The sequence below is a fragment of the Naegleria fowleri genome (assembly GCF_008403515.1).
Source record: "Naegleria fowleri strain ATCC 30894 chromosome Unknown tig16, whole genome shotgun sequence".
Lineage (NCBI taxonomy): Eukaryota > Heterolobosea > Eutetramitea > Acrasida > Naegleriidae > Naegleria > Naegleria fowleri.
In genome coordinates this window covers 293,845-315,280 of record NW_025407948.1, presented here as the reverse complement: position 1 = coordinate 315,280, position 21,436 = coordinate 293,845, and the positions used below count along the sequence as shown (strand labels likewise).

The following is a 21,436-nucleotide window of genomic DNA, read 5'->3' as shown; positions in this document are numbered from 1 at the left end:
TGATCTTGGATGTCTTACTGTTTGACAAGTTTGTTTGGTTTACAAGAAAATTCGACACCACTGCTTCAACATTTCAGCAGAAGGCCTTTCTTTAGGGTCTAAACTTATCATTCGTTTAACAAGCTCTTTAAATGGCTCTTGTAAATTAGCCTCTCTGAGAATTTCTGCAGAATCAGCAAAAAAAATTCGAAGCAGCAGATGGTGAAGTAAGATAAACCACTGTCTGGCCAAGAGAAAATATATCAACCTTCTCATCATAACATTTTTCTTGCCTCAATTCTGGTGCTCTGAACTCTCCTTTACCCACATCTTCATTGATATATAGACGAGTTAAAACATTTCGCAGTGCATGTGTTTCCCCAATAGTTTCCTTCTCATATTGTACAGACAGCCCAAAATCAATCAAAACAAATGTTCCAAAATTCTTTCTTAACATAATATTACTTGGTTTTACATCTCTTATGAAGAATGTTGAGGCGATGTAAAAACTTGAGAGCACAAGAAATATGTTTCACTAGCGTCATCAATGTTGTTTCATTCCATTCGATGGTCGATATAGACATAAGTTGCTCTATTTGAATGAAACCCTGCTTATCTTTTCTAGTGAAAAGGCGAGGTAAGTGAATACAATGTTCAACCTGCGAGTACAGGAGGTTATAAATGTAATCTTCTTCTTTTTCGACCTTCTTTGCGACACAACAATGTAATATTTGATAAATCTCTCTATCTTCTGTCTTTTCAATGACATCAGTAATCTTTTGATTACATATTTTCTGCGATTTTGATTTTTTCAAATCCTCCACAGATATCTTTTTCATTTTGAGAGGTTTGTGTTTTGCTGAATGATTTACCTTGAAAGTATCTTCTGTCAGGGGGTCATGTTTGACTACATGATTTTGGTAAAACCGAAGAAGATTCACAAGGAATACAACCACTCCATAAATGTTTGTTGATAAATCCACCATACTCAGAAAGTAATGAGGAGTGACGTTGTTTGAAGTGGTAGCTTGATCAAGTTCTGGATATTGTGCTTCCAAAACAAATAAATGGCATTTCAATCTGTTCGTAACAAATCCCATCACTTTGCTACAATCTTTTAGATTTTTGATAGTTTTCATTTTCTGAATATTTTCGCTAAAGTCGTCACTTGTACTTTAGATCTTTGTGGATTTGATGGGGCTTACCTTAAAACACTACGCATCATAAGTATCGTTTTAAATGAATCCGTTGCAGATTTCTCCCAATCTGACTCCTCATCTGTCTTATCTTCTCGTAAAAAGAATATGTCTTGTGCTTGTCCATAAAAATCTGGCTTAACCGTAAATTCTGCATGTTCGTTAAATGATATCATAAGCTCCTTGTTGCTAATGATCACTGTAAGGTGAGCCAGTTCAAATCATACATACCCATCAAACAAGACAGATAGTACAGAAAAAAGATTGATAATCATTGCATTGAAAACACCGCTAATAATCAGCTCTTTCTTTGGAAGTGAGATTGTAGTTAGTAGAGTTGAAATAGAGCTCATTAAATCAGTGAGTTGCTTTTCAGAGAAATTGAATGGTTGTAACAACGGTTGGACATCAGGCAACTCTTTCATGTACTCTTTAAAATGGCTGCTTGAGTATAATGAAAACAAGCCTAAAAGCTTCTCCTTCAATTCTTCGTCTCGTTTGTCGGAGAAGGGATATTTTCCGTTTGGATTAAATCAAGAATATTCAAAAAATTTTTGGTGGATTGGCGTCAGGATATTGAATGTTAGTGTACTAGTTTCTTCTACAGCTCAAACTTGGACAAATAATCCACTATCTTTTTTACTTTCTGTTTTTCCGATAAATAGCCTTCCTTTCTCACTTCGTCTATGAAATCCAATAGCAAAAAAATGTCATCATCATCATCGACTCCGAACGTTCGTTCCAGCTTTCTTTTCATTTTTTTTAATTAAGGAGTGGACTTCTCTTTCAACACTTTACGACAAAGTTGAGAATCAATTTAATTTAATATTTTAGGGCAGCTTCTTTGTCATTATAATGCATCAGATCAGATTTTCTTTCAATTCCACAAAAGATATTTTTGTTTAGCAATCCAACGAGTAAAATCGAAGAATTATGAGTTTATTCTACTACACGCGAGTAGAGTACACAACATCTAGCATCAATCTACCAACTCAAATCTTCCATCAGGCGCATTCTGGTGTTACACTAATAGAAGCCTAATGAATAAACTCATTCATGTTTAAAGTTTACAACAAAAAAATAATGAACACCCTGCATCATGATCTCTCACTCGATGTCTCGCAACTTCCGGAAGAGCTGCACAATCGAAAAACAAAATTCTTTGGAAAAAGTACTCGCATCAAGGCATTCATTTCTCATCATTGGAATACAATCATGGGAGTAGCCATGATCGGAGCATGTTTTTTAATGGCTCTCGGAGTTCTTCTCATCTTGATGGGATTTTTAGCAAATTCCGAAGGAGATTATTCAATTCAAGCATCGTGTAAATTAATGGAAGCTATTCACTGTAAGAAAACAATTACTACCTCCCATGATCCGAGTTTGGACAATATTGATTTTCAAAATCCATTTTTAGAATATGTGACTTCGGGGAATGCTAAACTATTTTGTAATTTTATTGTGATTGCAAATGATGAGAATCGAACACGAGAGAGTGTTGATCGAATTTTGTTTCAGGAGGAAGAAGTAACACAAGAAGGAAATGATGTTTCAAATGGGCTTAGAACCACATTCAGTTCAACTCCAGCTGGTCCTCCTGTTTACATCGCTTCGACACGACAACGACCTTTTTATTCTTCCTTGTTTGTGAGAAGGCAAACTACATTTGGTGCTATTAACTCGACGATGACTTGTTATTTAGCATCGAATGATGAAGAGCACGTGTCTTTTCACAAATCCATTTCGAATGGCAAGGTTGCATTGCGAGTATGTGGATTCATTCTCATGACTATTGGATTAATAGCTTTAGTGTTCTTCATTTTGGCTGTCACATCCATTCGAAAGCAATGTTTGGATTTTCTGGGAAGAATACTTCGAAAATATGGTTTTAGACAATCAAAACGATCCGAAGAAGCGGTCTCATTACGAAACAGTAGGGTCAATGCAACCAGTATTCACACGGGAGATGATGAAGAACGAGAATATTTTGATTATATAGACAAAAATGACAGAAACGATCGAAAGATTGTGAGAGGAGGCGATTTGGGTGAAGAGGAGGACGAAGATATTATGGTTGTGCAGTAGTGAACACGGTTTAAACATTTGCTTGCGAAGACAGCAAAACCCCTAACTTGAGTTTCACATCATCATTTGTTGGGAGTGTAGAGCACAACAATTCATTTTTGAAAGGATTGTGACTTCATCCAACATTGCTAAATATTCTCTTTTAATAGTGGCTCTGTAAGATGCTCAAACGTTGAGACGAGCCAAAAAATAGATTTCACTCTTCAGTTGATGGGCACAATAAAGGTTCATTAAGGAAATAAGTTGATCAAATATCTGTCGCAACTCTGTTGATAATAATAATTGATTGTGAGTAATATTAACAAGAATAAAATCCATATAAAAGGTAATGCCATTCAGCAATAAGGTGGAAAGAAAAAACATTAATTTCGAAATGGACAAAATTTGTTTCCTTATTAATAAACGACGCGAACAATGAATAAATAAATAAAAATTATTGAGCTACTCTCAATGCTCTTCTTCAATCTTTTTCAAAACTTGAATCATTTGAATGGCCAATGGTTTGGTACTTGTGGCTAGACATCGATGATTTTGCAAGAGAATTTCCTCAGGTTTTTCCAAATCACATGGATCACACACCACTCCTCCAGCTTCTTCCACAATAATTTTTCCTGCAGCCATGTCCCAAATTTGAATACCATTTTCAAAATAGGCATCAAGAGATCCATTTGCAACATAACACAAATTAATGACAGCACTTCCACTGCCTCTAATTCCGTGACATCCCATTCTCAAGAAAGCTCCATATTTCTTTTCAACCAATGACAATACATCCTCTGTTCTTCCATATGGAAAGTTACTCGATAATAATGAACCTGAAATTGAATCACATTGACTAATGACATTCTTTTCGAATTTTTGTTGAGTGAATGGAGTTTTTTGATAGGAACCTTTTCCTTTGATGGCATAAAACGTTTCATCAAGAATTGGATTATGAACGACACCTAGAACGACACTTCCACAATATGCCAATGCAATACTCGTACAGACATTTGGATTTCTATGAACAAAATTTGTAGTTCCATCAATTGGATCAATAATCCAACAATACCCATTCTTGGACAGGGTTGTATCCTTATTATTAAATTCCTCTCCAACAATTTGATGATCGGGATATGCTTTTAATAAATGTTGGCTCACAATCTCTTCCACACGTTTATCCGTTTGAGTGACCATATCAATAATGGTGGATTTGGTGAGAAAGGTTTTTTGTTGAGTGGCGAAATGTTCTCGAATTTCCAAAGCAGCCAATCGACATGCTTCCAATGCAACATTTAAAGCATCTTGAAGATTAATTTCTGGAACTCGGTGGTGGTCTGTCTCCGAACAAGATGATGACATGATGTTAGAGGGAATAAATGTTTTGAATTTTTTTTTTGAAAAATTGAAACGCTTTTGATTGCGCAGTTTTATCTAAATTTTTCCTCCAAATTCAAAAATGGAAAAAATAACGGGATTGAAAGAATGGAGAGTTCTGTGTTCAAAATTGTCATCATAGACTAAGGCTCGGATTGTTGTTTATTCATTTCGTATGTAATTGAGGGTTTGAACCTCTAGTTTTGAGAAAATTTGGATTGAAATTAATAATATAATTACAATAAAAATTTTCATCAAAAGGTTGAAAAAAATGAGAAAAGTAATTGTGGCCGGTCATTCTCAGCCTTTAGGCTCATCCGCTTCGTTTTTATTTTCCAAAATTCATCGTGAAGCACTGGTAGTACAACAAAGAAGAATTTTCTTCTCATCGCTCGCATCGACATCTTCGTCGTTATGGATGGAAAAAACGAAAATCCGAGGTGGCTTTTATTCGGACTCGACAAACAAGAATCTCTCCTCCTTGTTACATTCTAATTTCATGAACAACACAAGTAACAACAAGGGTATGAGAAGAAATTACTATACCTCTCGGAACCTTTGTGAGTCAAATCAACCTGAGGCACAAGCCACAAATACGGAGAGAACACAGGCTATGGATCTCCTACTTTCTGAGCAAGATCCAGGTGAGGAGAATGGGACTAATAATGCAGAAGAAAATGATATATCTGCAATTACTCTTGCCACATATATGCAACGAAACAGACATTATCGCAAGTTTACTGAAGATGAAGTGAAACAATTGAAACGTAATTATCCCAATTTAATGAATCCTCCAACATTGATTCCAGAATTTCCTTTCGAACTGGCAAGAAAATCATCTTCCACAACACAATCAGTATCATCATCAAACAAACCTATAGTTTCTCCAATCAATACGGAGGAATATTTTGCTGTACTTGACAAGATTTATGCAAGAGTGGAACAGAGAGGAATTTCAGTTTCAAAGGTTTGCGTTTGTGTGAGTGGAGGCGGAGATTCTATGGGAACTGCCATTCTGGTTTCCAAATGGCGTGACCACATGAAACAAAAGAGAGGAATCGATTTGGAGTTGGTTGCCATTGCTGTGGATCATCAAATTAGAACAGAATCAGAACACGAAATGCTCTATGTTCATGAAATACTCACCACCAAGCTTAAGTACAACAGTGTTACATGTGCCAAGGTTCTCTGGTCGAGTGAGCAAAAGAAGCAACAACGATTCTCTCGAATGAAACGTCAATTAATCATCAGCTCAGAATGTGTCTCGCAAAAATTTGACCTTGTCATTACTGGTCATCACAAACAAGATAACATTGAGACTATGATTCACAGAATAGCTTTTGCAAGTGGTATTTCTGGTATTAACGGTATTCCTCTCATTCATTCTTATCGCGTTGCTGAAGCCAACATTGTAATGTCAAGACCTGGCTTGGTATTTGACTCTCAAGAGTTGAAAGCTGTATGCATGCAAAACAAAATCAAATGGGTTGAAGATCCAAAGAATAGCGACAACAGTGAATTTAGAGCAATTATTAGATCGAGATTGGGTATCATGTACAACTCTGGAATTTCTCCAAACAATTTCTACAATTTATTGCTCACTGTTGGAGCGGTACGTCATATTATGGCTCGTGAAACACTCAACTTTTTCAATCGTTATGTCAGGTTTGATGATGAGTTTGGATTTGCAGGAATTTATTTCTACAGTTTAGAGAAGACAGCAGAATTTATTGCATTGAATGCTCTCAATACTCTCATTCAATATGTCACCAATAGGGACTTACCAGTTAAGCTTGATTCTTTGAAAAGTGTAGTCCGTTCATTACCAAGCACAAAACGGTCCCTGGGTGGTACTTTACTTGTTCCTGACAAGAAGGTTCTTTACGTTATTCGAGACACAGGTACTTTGAGAAGGAAAAAAAAGCATCTAACCGTTCGATTCCATGATAATGGAGTCATTTGGGACAATCGATTCTTTATTCAATTATTCCAATATAACAAGATGAACATTTCTGAGAAAAATATTACCTATTCCAAGAAACTCACATTAGAAAAACAGCCTGAATATGACAATGTATTTATTCCAAACTATGATGGAAAAGTTGATACTGATCCACATGCAGAGTTAAGAATTAGACCATTCACTGAGGCCGATCACAAATATTTCATGGAGCATTATCCACTCATGATGAGAGCTGCCAAACAATTCCCTGATTACCTTACTCGAAGCTTCCCTGTCATTGAGGATGATAAGGGAATTCTTGCAATTCCATTTTTGGGATGGAAGAGGTGTGTGAATATTTATTGGCTGATCAAGTTCCTGCCATCTCATAACAAATTTATCATGGGAGAGGTTGATAGTTTGTACGATTTTGTCAAGTTGTTCACTTCCAAACAAAAGTAGTTGAAAGAACTCGCGTGAAACAATAAAAATGTTATTATTGCAATGATTGAAAGTAATTTACAAAACGAGAGATGACATCTAGGATTTCTTCAAGAATCCATTTTACAATAATTTAAAATTCAAATAACACAACACACTTGTCAATGCAAATCCAATCAGCAACGAAATTTTCGAAATGGCTCCAGAAACTACGAGAGACAAGAGCATGATCAAGGCAATTCCTCCTGTCAACGCCATCATCACCATGGAGAAATCTTTTCTCACTTTCTCGTTCCAACGATTTGAAAGAAAATTTAGCACAATAAATGGAAATGTCAAAACTCCAATCAACCGAATAAACTCTTGTGAAACACGTTGACATTGAGTGGCATAATTGATGGAAGCCTCATCGGAGCCATCACTAAATATGAATGATCCAAAATTTAAGGTCAAAAACAAACTTAAAATTCCTGGAGTGACTATACACAACACACTCAACAAAGTCAGCAACAGTACACACACAAATCGAACATGTTCATGAGAAAGTCCTTTTTGTAAAATTGTTGAATGATTTTCCTTTACGTGTTTCACCAAGGAATTTACTTCACTTTTTGTATACTCAAATAAAGATTGTAATTCCGACAAGGAAAATGTTGAAAGAAAGAGAGAAATTAAATTTTGTGATGATGAAAATGATCGATCAGAGTAAGTTGTGGATTTGTTCGATGACGACATTTTTTTGGAAATTTATTTTAAATGATATTATCGATTTCCAAAGGTGGTGCCAAACTGTCAAACAAACATCATCAACAAACACTTGTCATGAGTGAATTGAGAGAACTCTTTTTCCAACAATGTTCTACACAGATCCAAATGGTATCGAACCATTTTCCAACCTTTTTGCAATATTCACATAACTACCATCATCTAAAGCTACCACTTTCTCCAAATATCCACCCAAAGACGAATCATTTTCATTGGACATGGCCAACAAGGAAGGTGACGGTAAATAATTTGCATTATTTTGACTTCCATTCGAAGTTGAATCGGAAGAATCTTCGAAAGAATCTTCTCCCATCGAAGAAGAAGCATTGAAATGATGATTCGATCGAGAAGCAAGTACTCTCTTTGACACATTTGCAATTTCTGAAGTTGATGGAAGTCGCAATGCATCGTCCAAAGCAGTGGTTTCGATGGAGAGAGAAGGCAATGGAACACAAATGGAATCTTTCCTTAATTCACACAATATGGAACAACCGTCAATGGGTTTTGCATATTGATCGAGCATGGGAACTGCTCTGTAACCTTCTCTCAAATGTTTCACGTACAAGTAATTTTCACATAAAAATACATCCGAGGATTTTTGTTTGTCAAAAATGGAAATTCTGACATAGGCCAATTCTGGACACAAAATGGTGAAATAAAAAACCTTATTGAAGGTTGGATTGAATCCATTTCCCATGACAATATCCGATCGATCCTCAAATAAATCTTGATAAATTCCTAACACTTGAACTCGAATGTAAGGATTTGAAACCTCTCCTCGAGTCGATGCTGAAGATTTTGGTAAATTCTGAGCACATATTGCAAATAGTGTGTAAAAACAAGGTTTGTGTGTACGCGCCGATGGATAGGGTAATCCATCCAATCTCAAAAAATCAGGTTTTAAAATATATCCACACTTTCCATTTTCCTCAAATTTCACTTCATTGAATCTCATATGTTCGTCATAGGTTTGATAATTGAGAGCGACCAATTGGCAGCCAGTGACCCATCCCATATTTGGACAATAATTACTGGAATCCACTCGAGTTCCTTTTGGATAAATTCTCAAGGATTGATTCTTATTATAATTGACAATTCCTTGAAGATCTTTTCGGACCATTTTTTTCAACTTGTCTTCTGAAAAGGAATGTTGATGCCAACACACAGCACTCAATTCTCCCTTAAATGAAATTCCACACCATGCAATAATATCAGAGAGACCTTTCGCTACTTTTCGTTTGTTTGTTGTTTTTTTGGAATTGTCACCACCACTACTACCAACGCTATTGGAACTTGCAGAAGGAGTTCCTGGTTTCTTTGGAGATTTTGCTGGAGATGCAATGCCTCCTACTCGATCCATGCTGATACTACTCGTATCGTCTTCTTCTTCCTCATCTGAATCGTTTATAAATTCTTCAGTTCCATTTTCAGTCATTTCTGAATGCTTTTTTCCTTTCAAAATGATTCTTCTCTTCAAAGCATTGGGACTTGGTAATTGTTTAATCTCTTGTCCATTCTCAAAGAAAGATTTCAATAAAGTATCTCCGAAAATGTCACACATGATTTTGGCCATCATTTCTTGTTGTGGCTCACTACAGTGAACTTCAAGTGAGAGAATTAATGGATATTCAGAGGCTACAAATGCATATTGATTAATCATGATAATCACGTCACGAAATAAAATTTTGCTTGTCAAGGTTCGTCCGTGATAAATAATGGGTTCATTAGGGCCATCCCAACAATCCAATTCCACACATCGACAACCTGTAAGAAGAACGTTCTTGTATTGTTCGACTGAACTTTCTCCTTTCCATTGTAGACCTGTTAAATAGGTATTGTGTGAAGATGAAATGTAGTAATGTGTCAATGGTTGATTCATATCTTGAGTGTTTGGTTTTTTGAATTCCAAATCTAGAATTGGATTGTCTTCTCCAGAAAGTAAAAAGCGAGCAAAGTCATGAGATCTCAATCCAATTTTGTCATTGAAATATATTGGATTATATTTCTTGATAATATTTTCAGCATATTCTTGAGTAATGATTTCATGTTTGCTCTGATTTTGAAGAAATTCATGAAAATCTTCTAAAAAGAGTAATTGCTGATTTTTTGCAAACTTTCGAAAGAGTAGAGTCTCAATTTCTTCCTTATAAATCAGAGAGTAGTAAAATTCTTCAAATTCATTGAATTCAATGTATCCTGTTCCATCCACATCGGCTTGTTTGTATTTTCTTAAAATTATGACAACAAAAATGTCACATTTGAAGAATCATTTGAACAAGATCAGCAGTAAAAAAGATTCGAGCACAAATGTCTTTTAAGTATGTCACACAAACTAAATACATACTGTTTAAGTAATTTCAAAGGAAAATCAATGTTAATTCGATTCAATAATTTTGATAATTCTTTCAAATCTAAATGTCCATCATGGTTCACTTGCGTACCAATCCAACATTTCAATATTTGCAAACTTGTTGGATCTCTTGCATTCTTCATATCTGCTTGACAGATCAAAAAGTTTAATATGGAAAGTAAAATGTAAAACTCTCGTTGATTACCAACAACAACGTCCATTCGTTCTTCGATCGTGATGGAAGATTTTTGTGCGAATTGTGTTTTGCCTGATGAGTAGATCATTGTGAGAGAGTATTCGTTTTCATTTGGTTTGGAGTCTATGGGTGGACCAATTTTTGGATGTTCAATTTGGTGAATGTCACGAATGAATACTGTTGTTTGTGTCAAAGATAACATGAATGTCAGTTGTCACACAAAAAATCAATTTCAATATTCGACAATACAAGTTGACAAATCATTACACAATAATCACAAATTGATTCAATCACGCAACAAAAATACATACTCAGTGCTTTCAACTTTTTCTTTTTTGAATCTTTAATCTCCAAATATGCTTCATTTTCATCCAAAACCCAACAATACTCTTTATACTTGTCTTGTTTTTTAAAAGGAAACGAAAATCGAGAATGTTCCGGTGTCAAACTTGATGTTGTTGATTGCGACGAAAACGTCGAAGTGGTCGTCGTTGATGATGACAAGGACGACGTTGAGTTGAATAAATTCCTTGTTGGTGATGATCCATTCGGCGATGATGGTATTTCCAATTTTCCTAACCGAATACATTTTAATTTCTTTCCGACTTTTAACTCTTGCATTGTTTTGTGAATGAGATTGGTATCGGTCAAGACATTTTGTAACGAAAATAATTGAAAGACATCTTGAGAAGCAATGTCAAGAGATCCATGGAGATGGATTTTAGGAGAGAGGCCGAGAGAGGAATGTCGTGAGGAGTGGGAGGAATTGAGTGGACTCAGAGGAATCCGAACGTGAAGACTTCGCTTGGACATTTTTTATTGGCATGTGGTAGTTGACAAGTGGTGGATCATTCGGTTGCTTTTCAATACCAAAAAGGAAATACAGTGAAAATGAGCAGCACCAAATATATATTTATCGTCATTATTTGTAATCATATTCTTCTCACAAATGGTTTCTCATCCAATTTTTTTCCTTCACTTGTGTGAATGTTCATAATGACGCATGTAAACATGGAATGACACTTTGAAGACTGCAATTTAATTCAATTTCAATGCTTGAACCAAACAATTAAGAGCTGCTTCGGATGGTAAATTGCTGAATGACGACTTGTAGAATGCATGCAATTGATAATCCACATTTTTCATCTTAATGACAATCGATTTTTGATAATAAACGGTCGCTTCGTTGGAATTCGATTGGACTGCAGAGGTGGAGCTGGCAACATTTGTCGAGTTGTTGTTTCCTTCAACAACAGAAGGAGTCTTTGATTTCAGTCGTACTGCAAATATGATACCATAGGCCTCTTCGAAGGTTTCTTGTGACACCGTCGAAAAGGTTGAAATGGCCTTTCTTCGTTCCTTAATAAAGTGAGGTTCAAACGGTATTTCACTTTCAGGTACTACCTCGCATTGTTCTCCGATCGTATAAGCGTTGAGTGCATCTTCATGTAGCGTACCAAGATCGAAGAGATTAGTCGGAAAAGGCTCCTTGATGACATCCACACTTTCAAATTCTGGAATATCCTTCAATTTCTCCAGAATAAAATGAATTCTCTCCAAGACAGACATGTTTGAAAGGAATGGCTGTAATTGAATATTATCGATACATGAAAGCTTGGAATTGCATTGAAATGGAGACACAAGTGTGACAATATTATCTTTTGAGAAAATTCTCCAACCTAGAGGAACTGCTCCACACCAAATCTTTGGACGGTCTAACTCTTTGGTATAAAAAGTCGGTTGCAAAGTAACTCTTTCCAACAATTTTTCCAAAATAGGTTTGTTATATCCTCCACAATTTGTCACATATTGAAACACATAAGTAATTCCAATATTTGACTGGATACAAATGACATCTTGAAGAAATACTTTCTTGTAGAGAGAATAGTAGCATGAAAACCTAAAGCCTTCCCATCTTTTAAGCATTCTAAACTTGTGTAGTGGTAACACCAGTTCAAAATTTGGTCGTTTTTCACAATTTTTCAACATATCCTCCATGACATTGACTGAATTTTGCTCATAGACATAATAAATATTGATACTATCGGTGAATATTTCTTCGTTTAAAAATTGAGTGGGCGAGATGAGAATTAACTTGTCTGGTTTTGGAATAATATGCCACTTTTTTGGTACGAACAGACAAAGCATCTTTAACACTTCACATTGATTCATAATTTTTTCATGAATTTTGTTTCGCATTTCAGGTGTGACTTGTTTCTTTCTGAAGAGTGGATCATCATCATCTTCATCATCACCTTCCATATTTTTGGAATCCTCTTGGTGTTGAATATGTGAAATAGCATCGTGCCAATTCGAAAAGCCATGAGCAGAATCGTCATCACCATTTCTTTTGTAGTACTTGTCGGTCCAATCCATTCTTACATCCAAATTCAAGATGGGACATGTTTCAGGTAAGGGTTCTCCTGGTGACAAAAGATCGGATTTCCCACTTGCCAACATCTCGCCAGGTTTTCTCATTTTCAATGAAACTTTTTCATCTTTGTTCAAGTATGCCAATTCCGATAGTTTTAATTCGGCTTGTGCAATGACAGTATCTTTTCTGTAACGATTTTGATTCATGACTTTAAAAGTTATAACTGATCCTCCATCAATGGATTGATTCAAAAATTCACCACTTTGTGCTGAATTGATCGCGTTTGAAAATAAACTTGAAGGAACATATTTTGACAAAAAGGGAAGTGAACTCTTTGAGTTTAACAAGGGAAACTCCATACATGTATTCCAAATGGGAAATATATCGTTTTGTACGACTTTTGTTTTTTGTTCAAACACAAATACATGTCCATCGTCCGATGTTGGTGAATTACTTGCATTGGTGCCGCTATTGTCGTTTCCATTGACAGATGAACCAGATGAGCTGGTCAAACTGCTAGTGTTCGAACCAATTTTTCCGTACTGAACTACAACATATGGATTATAACTTGCTAATTTTGATACTTTGTCCATGTAGTTGCTGCTTATGGGACTTGATGCACTTGATGAGACCGATGTAAATGCACTGAAAACATTCAGAGAGTAAGGCGAAGGAGAAGAGGTTGCATTATTGGAAGAAGATCCGTTATTCGTGTTATTATTCATGGGTGATGTTGACATTGTGGAATTTGATGAGCTACTTGGGTTGACTGGATAGGTGTTCAAATAATCAACTCGGGCAATTCTCAAATAAATTATTGGGCCATTGTAATGATGAAGAGACACGGCAGAAGGGATTGTGGCAGCACTGTTCGAATTTTGAGAGAAAGTGTCATTGACAGTGCCAACACTTCCAAATGAATGATGAGAATTTGAGTTGGTCGATGATGGCATTGAAGAGGTGGGCGACGTTGAAAAAGATGGAGACTTTCTTCGCAAGGTCACATTATCGACACCACTATTTTGTTTGATAATTGTAACCGAAGATGATCCCGTTGTGGACGTTGCATTAAATGTCGTCGACATTGCAAAGGGATTTTGTTCTGATGATGAATTGATGTTGGTTGTTGTTGTATGGCCAACAGATTTTCTCTTTTGGGCATGATGAGAAGTGTTATTGGTTATTGTTGTTGATGCTGATGATGAAGGCATGATCTGCTGAGAATTGATCTGATTGTTATTTTTGTTCTTCTCCTCATTGTTTGGAGTGGATGGCAACGGACGTGGAGGACGATGGTTGTTTTGCTGATGATTGGAATGTGTCATTTTGTTTGAGAGAGGTTGCATCAACAACACTTGGAAGAAGAGGAATGATGAAGAATGACTACCACTCTTGCTGTATTATTATTTTAATTTAAATTTGAGAGATTCCTTCTCCTCTCTATTTGACCAGAATAGAAATGTCTTTTACAAGGAGCAATGGGTTGATGACAATGAAAACCAACGGTGATGTTGAGCTTTTTTTATGGTGAGTGATGGGTACGACATTCCTTTCAAAGGCTTTGACAAATAAACAACAACACCTCGAGCGATCGATTGTCATTATAGCATTTGGTGAGTGGGTTAGTGATATTCGTATTCATTCCAGTTTTGATCGTGGGTTGTTCAAATCCATTTGGGGTTGAAGGGAATGGTGGTTGTTGAAGTTGAATACTCATCAACTTGTCATCTTCGGAGCAATCAACTGGTATTCATCCGTTCATTCACAAACACTAATTCCAAAAAATAGTCATGAGAAGCCAAACCAAGAGAAAGATTGGGAGCGAGAGTGCATCATCATCGACGTCGTCGTCGCTGTTGGAACTCAGTAAGGAATACTTTCGGAAGGTATTTTCGGGCGAGTGGTTGAAACCTGATACTTCTAAATTGGCTCTCTTAACTCCACAGGAACGAATTCAACAGAGAGAATTTCTGAGGAAGAGAATTAAATGGATGATTTGGGGTTTCATGGGAATGGTGGCTTTCGGAGTGCCGTTGTTTAATAGATGTAAGTCATCGGTGTGGTCCGCACGTGTGTGTTTATTGTGGTTGAATGATGAATGGATTTTCAAAACACTCTCGATATACTTTCAACAATTTAAAATATTTACTAATTATTTTCCCGTTAAATTTGAAATATTTAATAATATTAATAATAATTTTGATTATATTAATGATGATATTATTTGAACGAACGGACTGGTCAAATTTATTGTTATTTGTGATGAATGGCAATAATTGCTGTATTTCATCAACCACATTCAATTCACACTTGAAACAGATTTTGGATCGAATGAGAGTGTACGTATTGTTTCTTTATCATGAGCCGAAATTAGATTATAACATTTTCATAGAGACATAAATACCAAACAAATACAGTTCTCTACAAGGAAATGTGTGAGGTTGAACAGTTGAAGCAAGAGGTTGCTGGTTTAAAAAAGAAATTGAACAATACCAAGATACAAGATGTTGTTGTTGACGATGAGTACGAAGAGTAATGCAAATGATTTCCACATTTCATTCCGTATGTCGTTTTTGGTTTTTATTCGACATCACAATCCAAGATCGAATTAAGTTAGATGAATATGGTTGGTCGTTTGAATACTTTGTCAGACAACATCATGCTTGACTCTTTCGTAAATTGCAAAATAGATTCGTAGTTTGTTGCTCCCCCAATCATTTTTGGAATAATATTAGTAAATGCTTGCCATTCCCTAAGGATGCTTTGATGTTCCTAAATTATGAATGAATGAAACTGTGGACTACCAGGCACAACTGTGAGACTTATTGTATCATACCTTGAGTTAGTTGTTAAATTGACGACGAGAGAGTGAATAATCTTAATGTTTAAAGGTTTTTTCCATAAACACTTGTTCCATAAATGCATTGCATTCATTCATTAGCGTTGCACAGTCAATAAAACTTAGGGCATCAGTTTTAGTGTTATTCTGATAAGCATTACTACCGGATGCATCCAGTAAATTGATATTCAAGCATGATTCCATATGATCCGTGCAATAGACTGCTGAAACAGGAATAAACAATTCTTGCCACGGTTGAATGCATTGTTCTGAATTCTGTTTTTGAAAAAGGCAATCAATTAATGAGTCATATTCTTCTTCATAGAACGTTTGCATGAGTGTGGACAATCTAAATTATTCACATTTTGATGATCATTCCGCAGAATGGAATGGTTATGAAAACATAATTCAAACGTTAAATAATGCCAAAACAAATGTCTTACCTATTCTTATTCTTCCTTTTTGAAATTCTCTTATCGAATTTGAGTGTATGAAATCCAATACCTTCAAGTGAGTTGTCATCTTCGGTGCTGTCATCCTTAGATGTAATGGATGATGGAGATAATTCCTTAATTTTTTTCATTATGGCAAACTCTTTGGCAAACACAGTATACATGGAATCTTTCTTGTGCCATTCTTTGAATGCTTCTGAAAATCTTTTGAATTTCCGAATAGTTTCCCAATCCGTTCGAAAACAACCTAAAATCTTTGCATGAATTTGTTTAAATAATAATGGCGAAGGTTTTTGGCAATTCGATGCTGGAATTGCTGCCACAAGAACATTATGTACTTCCTCAGGTGATGGTAAGCAAGAGGCACTTTTTGGAGATGTCTCCATCATACTTGTCATGTTATCTTCAACTGTTCTTACAGAGCTCGATAATGCCATCTTGGAAATGATACTTTGGGTTTCCTCTGCATCTCGCTTACTTTTCAAATGTTCACCTCGTTCCATGTCTTGTTCATAAAATTCATGTACATTAAATAGTTCTGAAAGCTCGCAAGCCTTTCTCATGGCTAATAACACGTCATCAGGAACTTTGGATTGAGATATTAATGCTGAATTTAAATACTTGTTGTTGCATTGATACACCGATGAGAGATAGGAAATGAGAAGCCTTTTTGAAGAGTAATCTCTTTCCATCAGCGTCATAGTTCGAGAGCTATACAAGTTAGATTATGATTTTCTTTTTATGAGAAGAGCAGAAGAATTCAAGAAGAACAGTTTGGTAACTCGATGAATGAACAATTTGACAAACTCCGAAATTCGGAATCAACTATATATCAATAATGTTCAAAAATAATGTTTCAAATCAACACAGATCCTGCTAATTGTATTATTACTCCGAGTGAGTTTGGTTTGAAATGAATGACAGTAGCTTAAGGTGATGATAGTTACAAATCGAGGAGATGTGATGCTTTGTGTTCTCAAAATATTTTTTTTTTCGAACAAACCAATTTGATTGGATGGCGTGGTTATCGGATTTATATTGAGTTGTGATCAGGCGAATAGACACACATTTGTTGTTTCTTTTCCTCACGCAACATCACTTGTCATTTCTTGTTGCGTCATCACACACGCACATTAAAAATCAAACAACAAAAAATGTCATCATGCTTGCAAGACTCCATTCTCTCACAAACTCTTACACTCCAATCGATTACAGATTGGATCAATGAGACCAACAAATCAGAAGAGGTTTCTCTTGGAAGCGATTCCTCTTTCATTTCCTTTTTAAAAAGTTTGAAAGATGGCGTTGCTCTTTGTAAACTTGTGTCAAAATTGAAGGGTCGTTTCATTATGTTTAATAAGAATCCGAGAAATATGGAGTTTATGGAACAAGAAAATTTTGAAACATTTATCAAGGTTTGTATTTTGTATCAAATGGTGAGATACATTTCGAGACCAAAAATTGATCATAACGTGAAAATACTAATGATGATCGATCAAAATGGCGAAATTGATTGAGACATTTTAGGAAGCAGTAAGTATTTGTTACTTTGGGTGAAATTTGTTGAAATTCATACATTTGATTGTCCATTCTATTTTGCTCTATCTATCGATTCGATCATGACTTTACATTGAACTCCAACATTAGACTCAATTAATCACTCAAGCATCAATGAGTAATTCATCAGTGTCACAGCTGAATGGAAAGGAAACTCACAAATTGTGTGCTCAACCTGATTCGAATTGTGCTACCTCACCATTGGCATTATCATTGATGAGAGTTCTGATTCAGTTATCGGAAAGTGTTGCTGGAAAGGCATCGTATAGAGGGCCTGTGTTGATCATTGGTTCAGATTCTGTGACATTTGTTCGTGGCTCCACTTCAACATCTGTCACAACCACCTCCACACGAACAACAAGTCCAGAAGAATCAAAACAAGTGATCAATTCTCCCGAATCAAATGATGTCACTACTTTCAAATCAAACCTTGTTGGTGAAAAGAAGGTCTTCAAAGAAAATATCGAACCAGAAGTCGCCAAAAAATACGAATTATTAACAAAGGAAGATATTGACTCTGTTTTGAAAGTATACAGAAATGAACAAATGGAAGCCATCAAACAGCAATTGGAAAAATTCAGAAAAACAGAAGAAGAAAAAATCAATAGAGAGCTCAAACAAATGAGACAAAATATGATTAATCAATTACAACGTGAACAACGAGATTTTGAAATGGATATGAAACGACAAGCTCAAGAATTGCTCGAAAAAGAAAAAGCAAACATTTCTACTAAGCCACCACCAGTCTCAAAAACAGTGGTCACACGAGAAAAGCGTATTAGTATTGAATTGCCAAAGAATGAACCTGTCGAACCTAAAAAAGTCGTTGAAGAAGGATCTTCTGCAGCTATTCAGAAGAAATTAGAAGAAACCACCGAAAAATTAATCGCTACTGAAGTGAAATATGAAAAATTATTGGACGATCTTAAAGAACAATTATCAAAGAAAAAGAAAGAAGTCGAAAGATTGGAAGAAGAAAACATGCTTCTTGCCAAGAGACTGAAAAAGCTCAAAAATATCAAACTCAACGATGGATTGGAAGAGTTGGACAAAGAAGATGTCACCTCTAAAAGTATTCGATCACTTCATACCTTACTTGCCAATTCAGGTGATGACGACGATGACGTTCCTAATTTTTCACATCCCTCCAATTCTTCTTCCTCTACTAGGAGCGCCACTGAACCTTCTCACTCAGTTTTGAAAACAAGAGAAACTTTACCCTCTGTGAGATTTTTATCACCATCTTTGAAGAAATCAAATTCTTCGGATGTGCACGAGGACAATGCCCTCATTGATGAACATTCCATTCAAGTGGAAGAACCTTCTCTTCTTTCCATGTCTGATGACGAGGATGACCACCAGCTTCATCAAGAGGAAGATGAAGAACCCATTGTCTTTCAAACAGCAGTCCTTAAAAAAGTTCCCTCAAATGTCCATCGATTGGCACAACCAATTCGTAGTTCCTTTGACACTGATGAAGAATTGTTTGAATCGAGTTATAGTGATTTGAATAAGAGTGAAACAAAGAAGAAAAACAACAAACAATTGCCAGCAAAGAAGAGCATCTTTAATTCTGACATTCAATAAACGAATTGGGTTCAACATCTCAAGTGACGTCTGACTTTGGGGTTATTTATATAAATGAGGAAATTTGATCCTGGTTTGACCTATGTGAGAACAAGTCATTGTTCTGAGATCATGGTTACGATTCTGTTACGTGACCATGTCATATCTTCAAAACGTTAAACGTCAAAAGTCATTCTCTCTATATTTTCATCATCCGAAAAAAAACAAACTGTACCACCTTTTGTCGTCAGGCCTGATGCTCTTCCAACAACGGGGTTCTCTACAAAGAGGCTCTACCAACAGCGGTAGCTTCTTTGCTTGTTTGCTCTTGTTGGTGTTTTTGAATGTTGTCTTTTTGAACTCACCATTATGGTTGACACCTGACACCATCACATCCGTCCATGCCGCCCGAACTCAAGGATTTTTCTCTCGGATGGCTTCACGTGCTAAACAAAGCATCGATAGGGTTAGATCTTCTGTGAGAAGTATTGAGAGAAAAGCTTCCGACTCTGTAAAAAGAGCCGTTTCTAGCAATCCGATTGTTAGAAAAGTGAAAGAAACTGCCGAAAAGAAATTAGATCGAATTGTCAGCGGTGCTCGAAAAGAAATTGGATCAGTGAAACGACAAATCGACAAGGTCAAAGAAAATGTGAAAAAATTCAAGAAACAAGGATTTAAAAAAGGATTGAGAAGTGTCGGAGATAAATTGAGATCCAAAGTTAGAAAAGTGAAAACAGAATTCCAGTCGAAAGCAAGAAAAATCAAAGATAAGGTGAAGTCCAAAGTTAGAGATGTCAAAGACAACGTTAGAAAAGTGAAAAGTGAATTAAACTCAAAAGCTAGAAAATTCAAAGACAAGATCAAGACCAAAGTTACAAAAGTGAACTTTGAATTGAAATCAAAATCAAGAAAATTCAAAGATAAGCTGAAGACCAAAGTTAGAGGCATTAAAGACGAGATTAAGACCAAGGTCAAGAGTGTTAAGGAAAAAATCAAGAAAGCCAAGGCCAAGATTAAATCCAAAGTCAAGACTGTGAAAGCGTCTTTGAAAAAGAAGTTACAAGATCTCAAAACTAAGATTGGCAAAATTTCACCAAAGAAAGTTGTTCAAACTGTCAAGAAGACTTTAAATAAGGTTAAAGAATCGGTCAAGAATACCATCAAAACTTTAAAGACCAAAGATACCACTATTCAAACTAAGAAAGTTGGTTCTTTGAGATCCAAGAGATCCAACGACAAAGTAGTTGGTTCCATCACAGCAGGTGTTGTCAAGATGGCATCCATTGTGAGTGAAGATGCATATGACAAGAATTCTGACAAGAGAATCACTGAAAAAGGTTATCGATTGGTCTTGCAAAATGATCACAAAGACAAAATGATCGCGAATAAGGTTTATTACAATCCAAACGACAAAACATTGATTGTCGCATATCGTGGTACTGTAAATACTTCTGTGAAGGATTGGATCAATAACTTTGATATTCCTCTTACTAAGGCCTCATTTGATGGAAAGACAATTGGATCTGTCAATCGCGGATATTTGAAGCAATACAAGGAAGATAGAGATTCCATTCAAAAGATCATTCAAGAATATCAAAAACAAGGGCTTGTGAAAAATATCATCTTTACTGGACATAGTAAGGGAGCTGCATTAACTCAAATTGCAGCAGCTGATTACAAAATCAATAATCCAAATTCAAACGTCAAAGTTGAGCTTGTAACATTTGGTTCTCCTCGTGTTGGTGATACTACTTTTGCCAAGACTTTGAATGAACTCGTTCCAGATAATGCTCGTGTAGTGAATAAGTTTGGAAACAATGGTTCAGACATTTTTACCACTTTACCACCTAAATGGACAGGTTATTCACATGCAGGAAATGAAATTCAAGTGGCATGTAACGAGAGCAATGGTATTTCGTGTCACAAAATCAAGTATTATGAAGCAAATGTGGCTGCTCAGGAATAAAGCGATGAGAGAATTGGTGTCCTTTGTTTCAAGAATGGAATTTTTTTGAGAATTCAGAAGTCACCGATGCTTAAGGCAACATCTGCAAAGAGATCCTATCTTTTTGAACTTGGCTTGTTCAATTTCAATTCTGAGAGTGGATTGATGTTTTTACCAATCCTTCCTCTCCTGCCACCAGCCAAATTGCTACACGACCAACTAAAACATCTAACTGTTCGATATTTTGAAAACTACCTTGCCTTCAGATTAGGCGGATTATTTACTAGACTCATTTCCCAACATTTTCGTCAAATTTATTTGAAGTTTTATTCGAAAAGCATAATAACGTTCTGTTCGGAGAACCCTCCTCCATTTTTCGCTGGCCTACAACGA

General features: G+C 35.9%; 11 protein-coding genes across 11 annotated transcripts; 5 read left to right on the top strand and 6 right to left on the bottom strand.

The window, feature by feature from the left end:
- Positions 1-440: 440 nt before the first annotated feature.
- On the bottom strand, positions 441-1,600 carry FDP41_012777 (uncharacterized protein; the record flags this gene model as incomplete). The annotated part of the gene is made up of 3 exons (XM_044703333.1): positions 441-1,134; positions 1,185-1,364; positions 1,407-1,600. The coding sequence occupies 3 exons, from the start codon at positions 1,598-1,600 to the stop codon at positions 441-443; spliced, it is 1,068 nt and encodes a 355-aa protein (XP_044565702.1).
- Positions 1,601-2,258: 658 nt separating this feature from the next.
- FDP41_012776 (uncharacterized protein) lies at positions 2,259-3,260 on the top strand (the record flags this gene model as incomplete). The annotated part of the gene is made up of 1 exon (XM_044703332.1): positions 2,259-3,260. One exon carries the CDS (start codon positions 2,259-2,261, stop codon positions 3,258-3,260), a length of 1,002 nt encoding a protein of 333 aa, XP_044565701.1.
- A 447-nt stretch (positions 3,261-3,707) lies between these two features.
- FDP41_012775 (uncharacterized protein) lies at positions 3,708-4,601 on the bottom strand (the record flags this gene model as incomplete). Its single annotated transcript, XM_044703331.1, has 1 exon — positions 3,708-4,601. The coding sequence occupies one exon, from the start codon at positions 4,599-4,601 to the stop codon at positions 3,708-3,710; it is 894 nt and encodes a 297-aa protein (XP_044565700.1).
- Positions 4,602-4,887: 286 nt separating this feature from the next.
- On the top strand, positions 4,888-7,020 carry FDP41_012774 (uncharacterized protein; the record flags this gene model as incomplete). The annotated part of the gene is made up of 1 exon (XM_044703330.1): positions 4,888-7,020. The coding sequence occupies one exon, from the start codon at positions 4,888-4,890 to the stop codon at positions 7,018-7,020; it is 2,133 nt and encodes a 710-aa protein (XP_044565699.1).
- A 102-nt stretch (positions 7,021-7,122) lies between these two features.
- FDP41_012773 (uncharacterized protein) lies at positions 7,123-7,734 on the bottom strand (the record flags this gene model as incomplete). The annotated part of the gene is made up of 1 exon (XM_044703329.1): positions 7,123-7,734. One exon carries the CDS (start codon positions 7,732-7,734, stop codon positions 7,123-7,125), a length of 612 nt encoding a protein of 203 aa, XP_044565698.1.
- Positions 7,735-7,858: 124 nt separating this feature from the next.
- On the bottom strand, positions 7,859-11,123 carry FDP41_012772 (uncharacterized protein; the record flags this gene model as incomplete). The annotated part of the gene is made up of 3 exons (XM_044703328.1): positions 7,859-9,992; positions 10,109-10,487; positions 10,622-11,123. The coding sequence occupies 3 exons, from the start codon at positions 11,121-11,123 to the stop codon at positions 7,859-7,861; spliced, it is 3,015 nt and encodes a 1,004-aa protein (XP_044565697.1).
- A 225-nt stretch (positions 11,124-11,348) lies between these two features.
- FDP41_012771 (uncharacterized protein) lies at positions 11,349-14,009 on the bottom strand (the record flags this gene model as incomplete). The annotated part of the gene is made up of 1 exon (XM_044703327.1): positions 11,349-14,009. The coding sequence occupies one exon, from the start codon at positions 14,007-14,009 to the stop codon at positions 11,349-11,351; it is 2,661 nt and encodes an 886-aa protein (XP_044565696.1).
- A 465-nt stretch (positions 14,010-14,474) lies between these two features.
- Positions 14,475-15,220, top strand: FDP41_012770 (uncharacterized protein; the record flags this gene model as incomplete). Its single annotated transcript, XM_044703326.1, has 3 exons — positions 14,475-14,730; positions 15,004-15,023; positions 15,077-15,220. 3 exons carry the CDS (start codon positions 14,475-14,477, stop codon positions 15,218-15,220), a joined length of 420 nt encoding a protein of 139 aa, XP_044565695.1.
- Positions 15,221-15,562: 342 nt separating this feature from the next.
- FDP41_012769 (uncharacterized protein) lies at positions 15,563-16,667 on the bottom strand (the record flags this gene model as incomplete). The annotated part of the gene is made up of 2 exons (XM_044703324.1): positions 15,563-15,872; positions 15,967-16,667. The coding sequence occupies 2 exons, from the start codon at positions 16,665-16,667 to the stop codon at positions 15,563-15,565; spliced, it is 1,011 nt and encodes a 336-aa protein (XP_044565694.1).
- Positions 16,668-17,129: 462 nt separating this feature from the next.
- On the top strand, positions 17,130-19,119 carry FDP41_012768 (uncharacterized protein; the record flags this gene model as incomplete). Its single annotated transcript, XM_044703323.1, has 2 exons — positions 17,130-17,390; positions 17,623-19,119. 2 exons carry the CDS (start codon positions 17,130-17,132, stop codon positions 19,117-19,119), a joined length of 1,758 nt encoding a protein of 585 aa, XP_044565693.1.
- Positions 19,120-19,354: 235 nt separating this feature from the next.
- Positions 19,355-21,064, top strand: FDP41_012767 (uncharacterized protein; the record flags this gene model as incomplete). Its single annotated transcript, XM_044703322.1, has 1 exon — positions 19,355-21,064. The coding sequence occupies one exon, from the start codon at positions 19,355-19,357 to the stop codon at positions 21,062-21,064; it is 1,710 nt and encodes a 569-aa protein (XP_044565692.1).
- Positions 21,065-21,436: the final 372 nt, after the last annotated feature.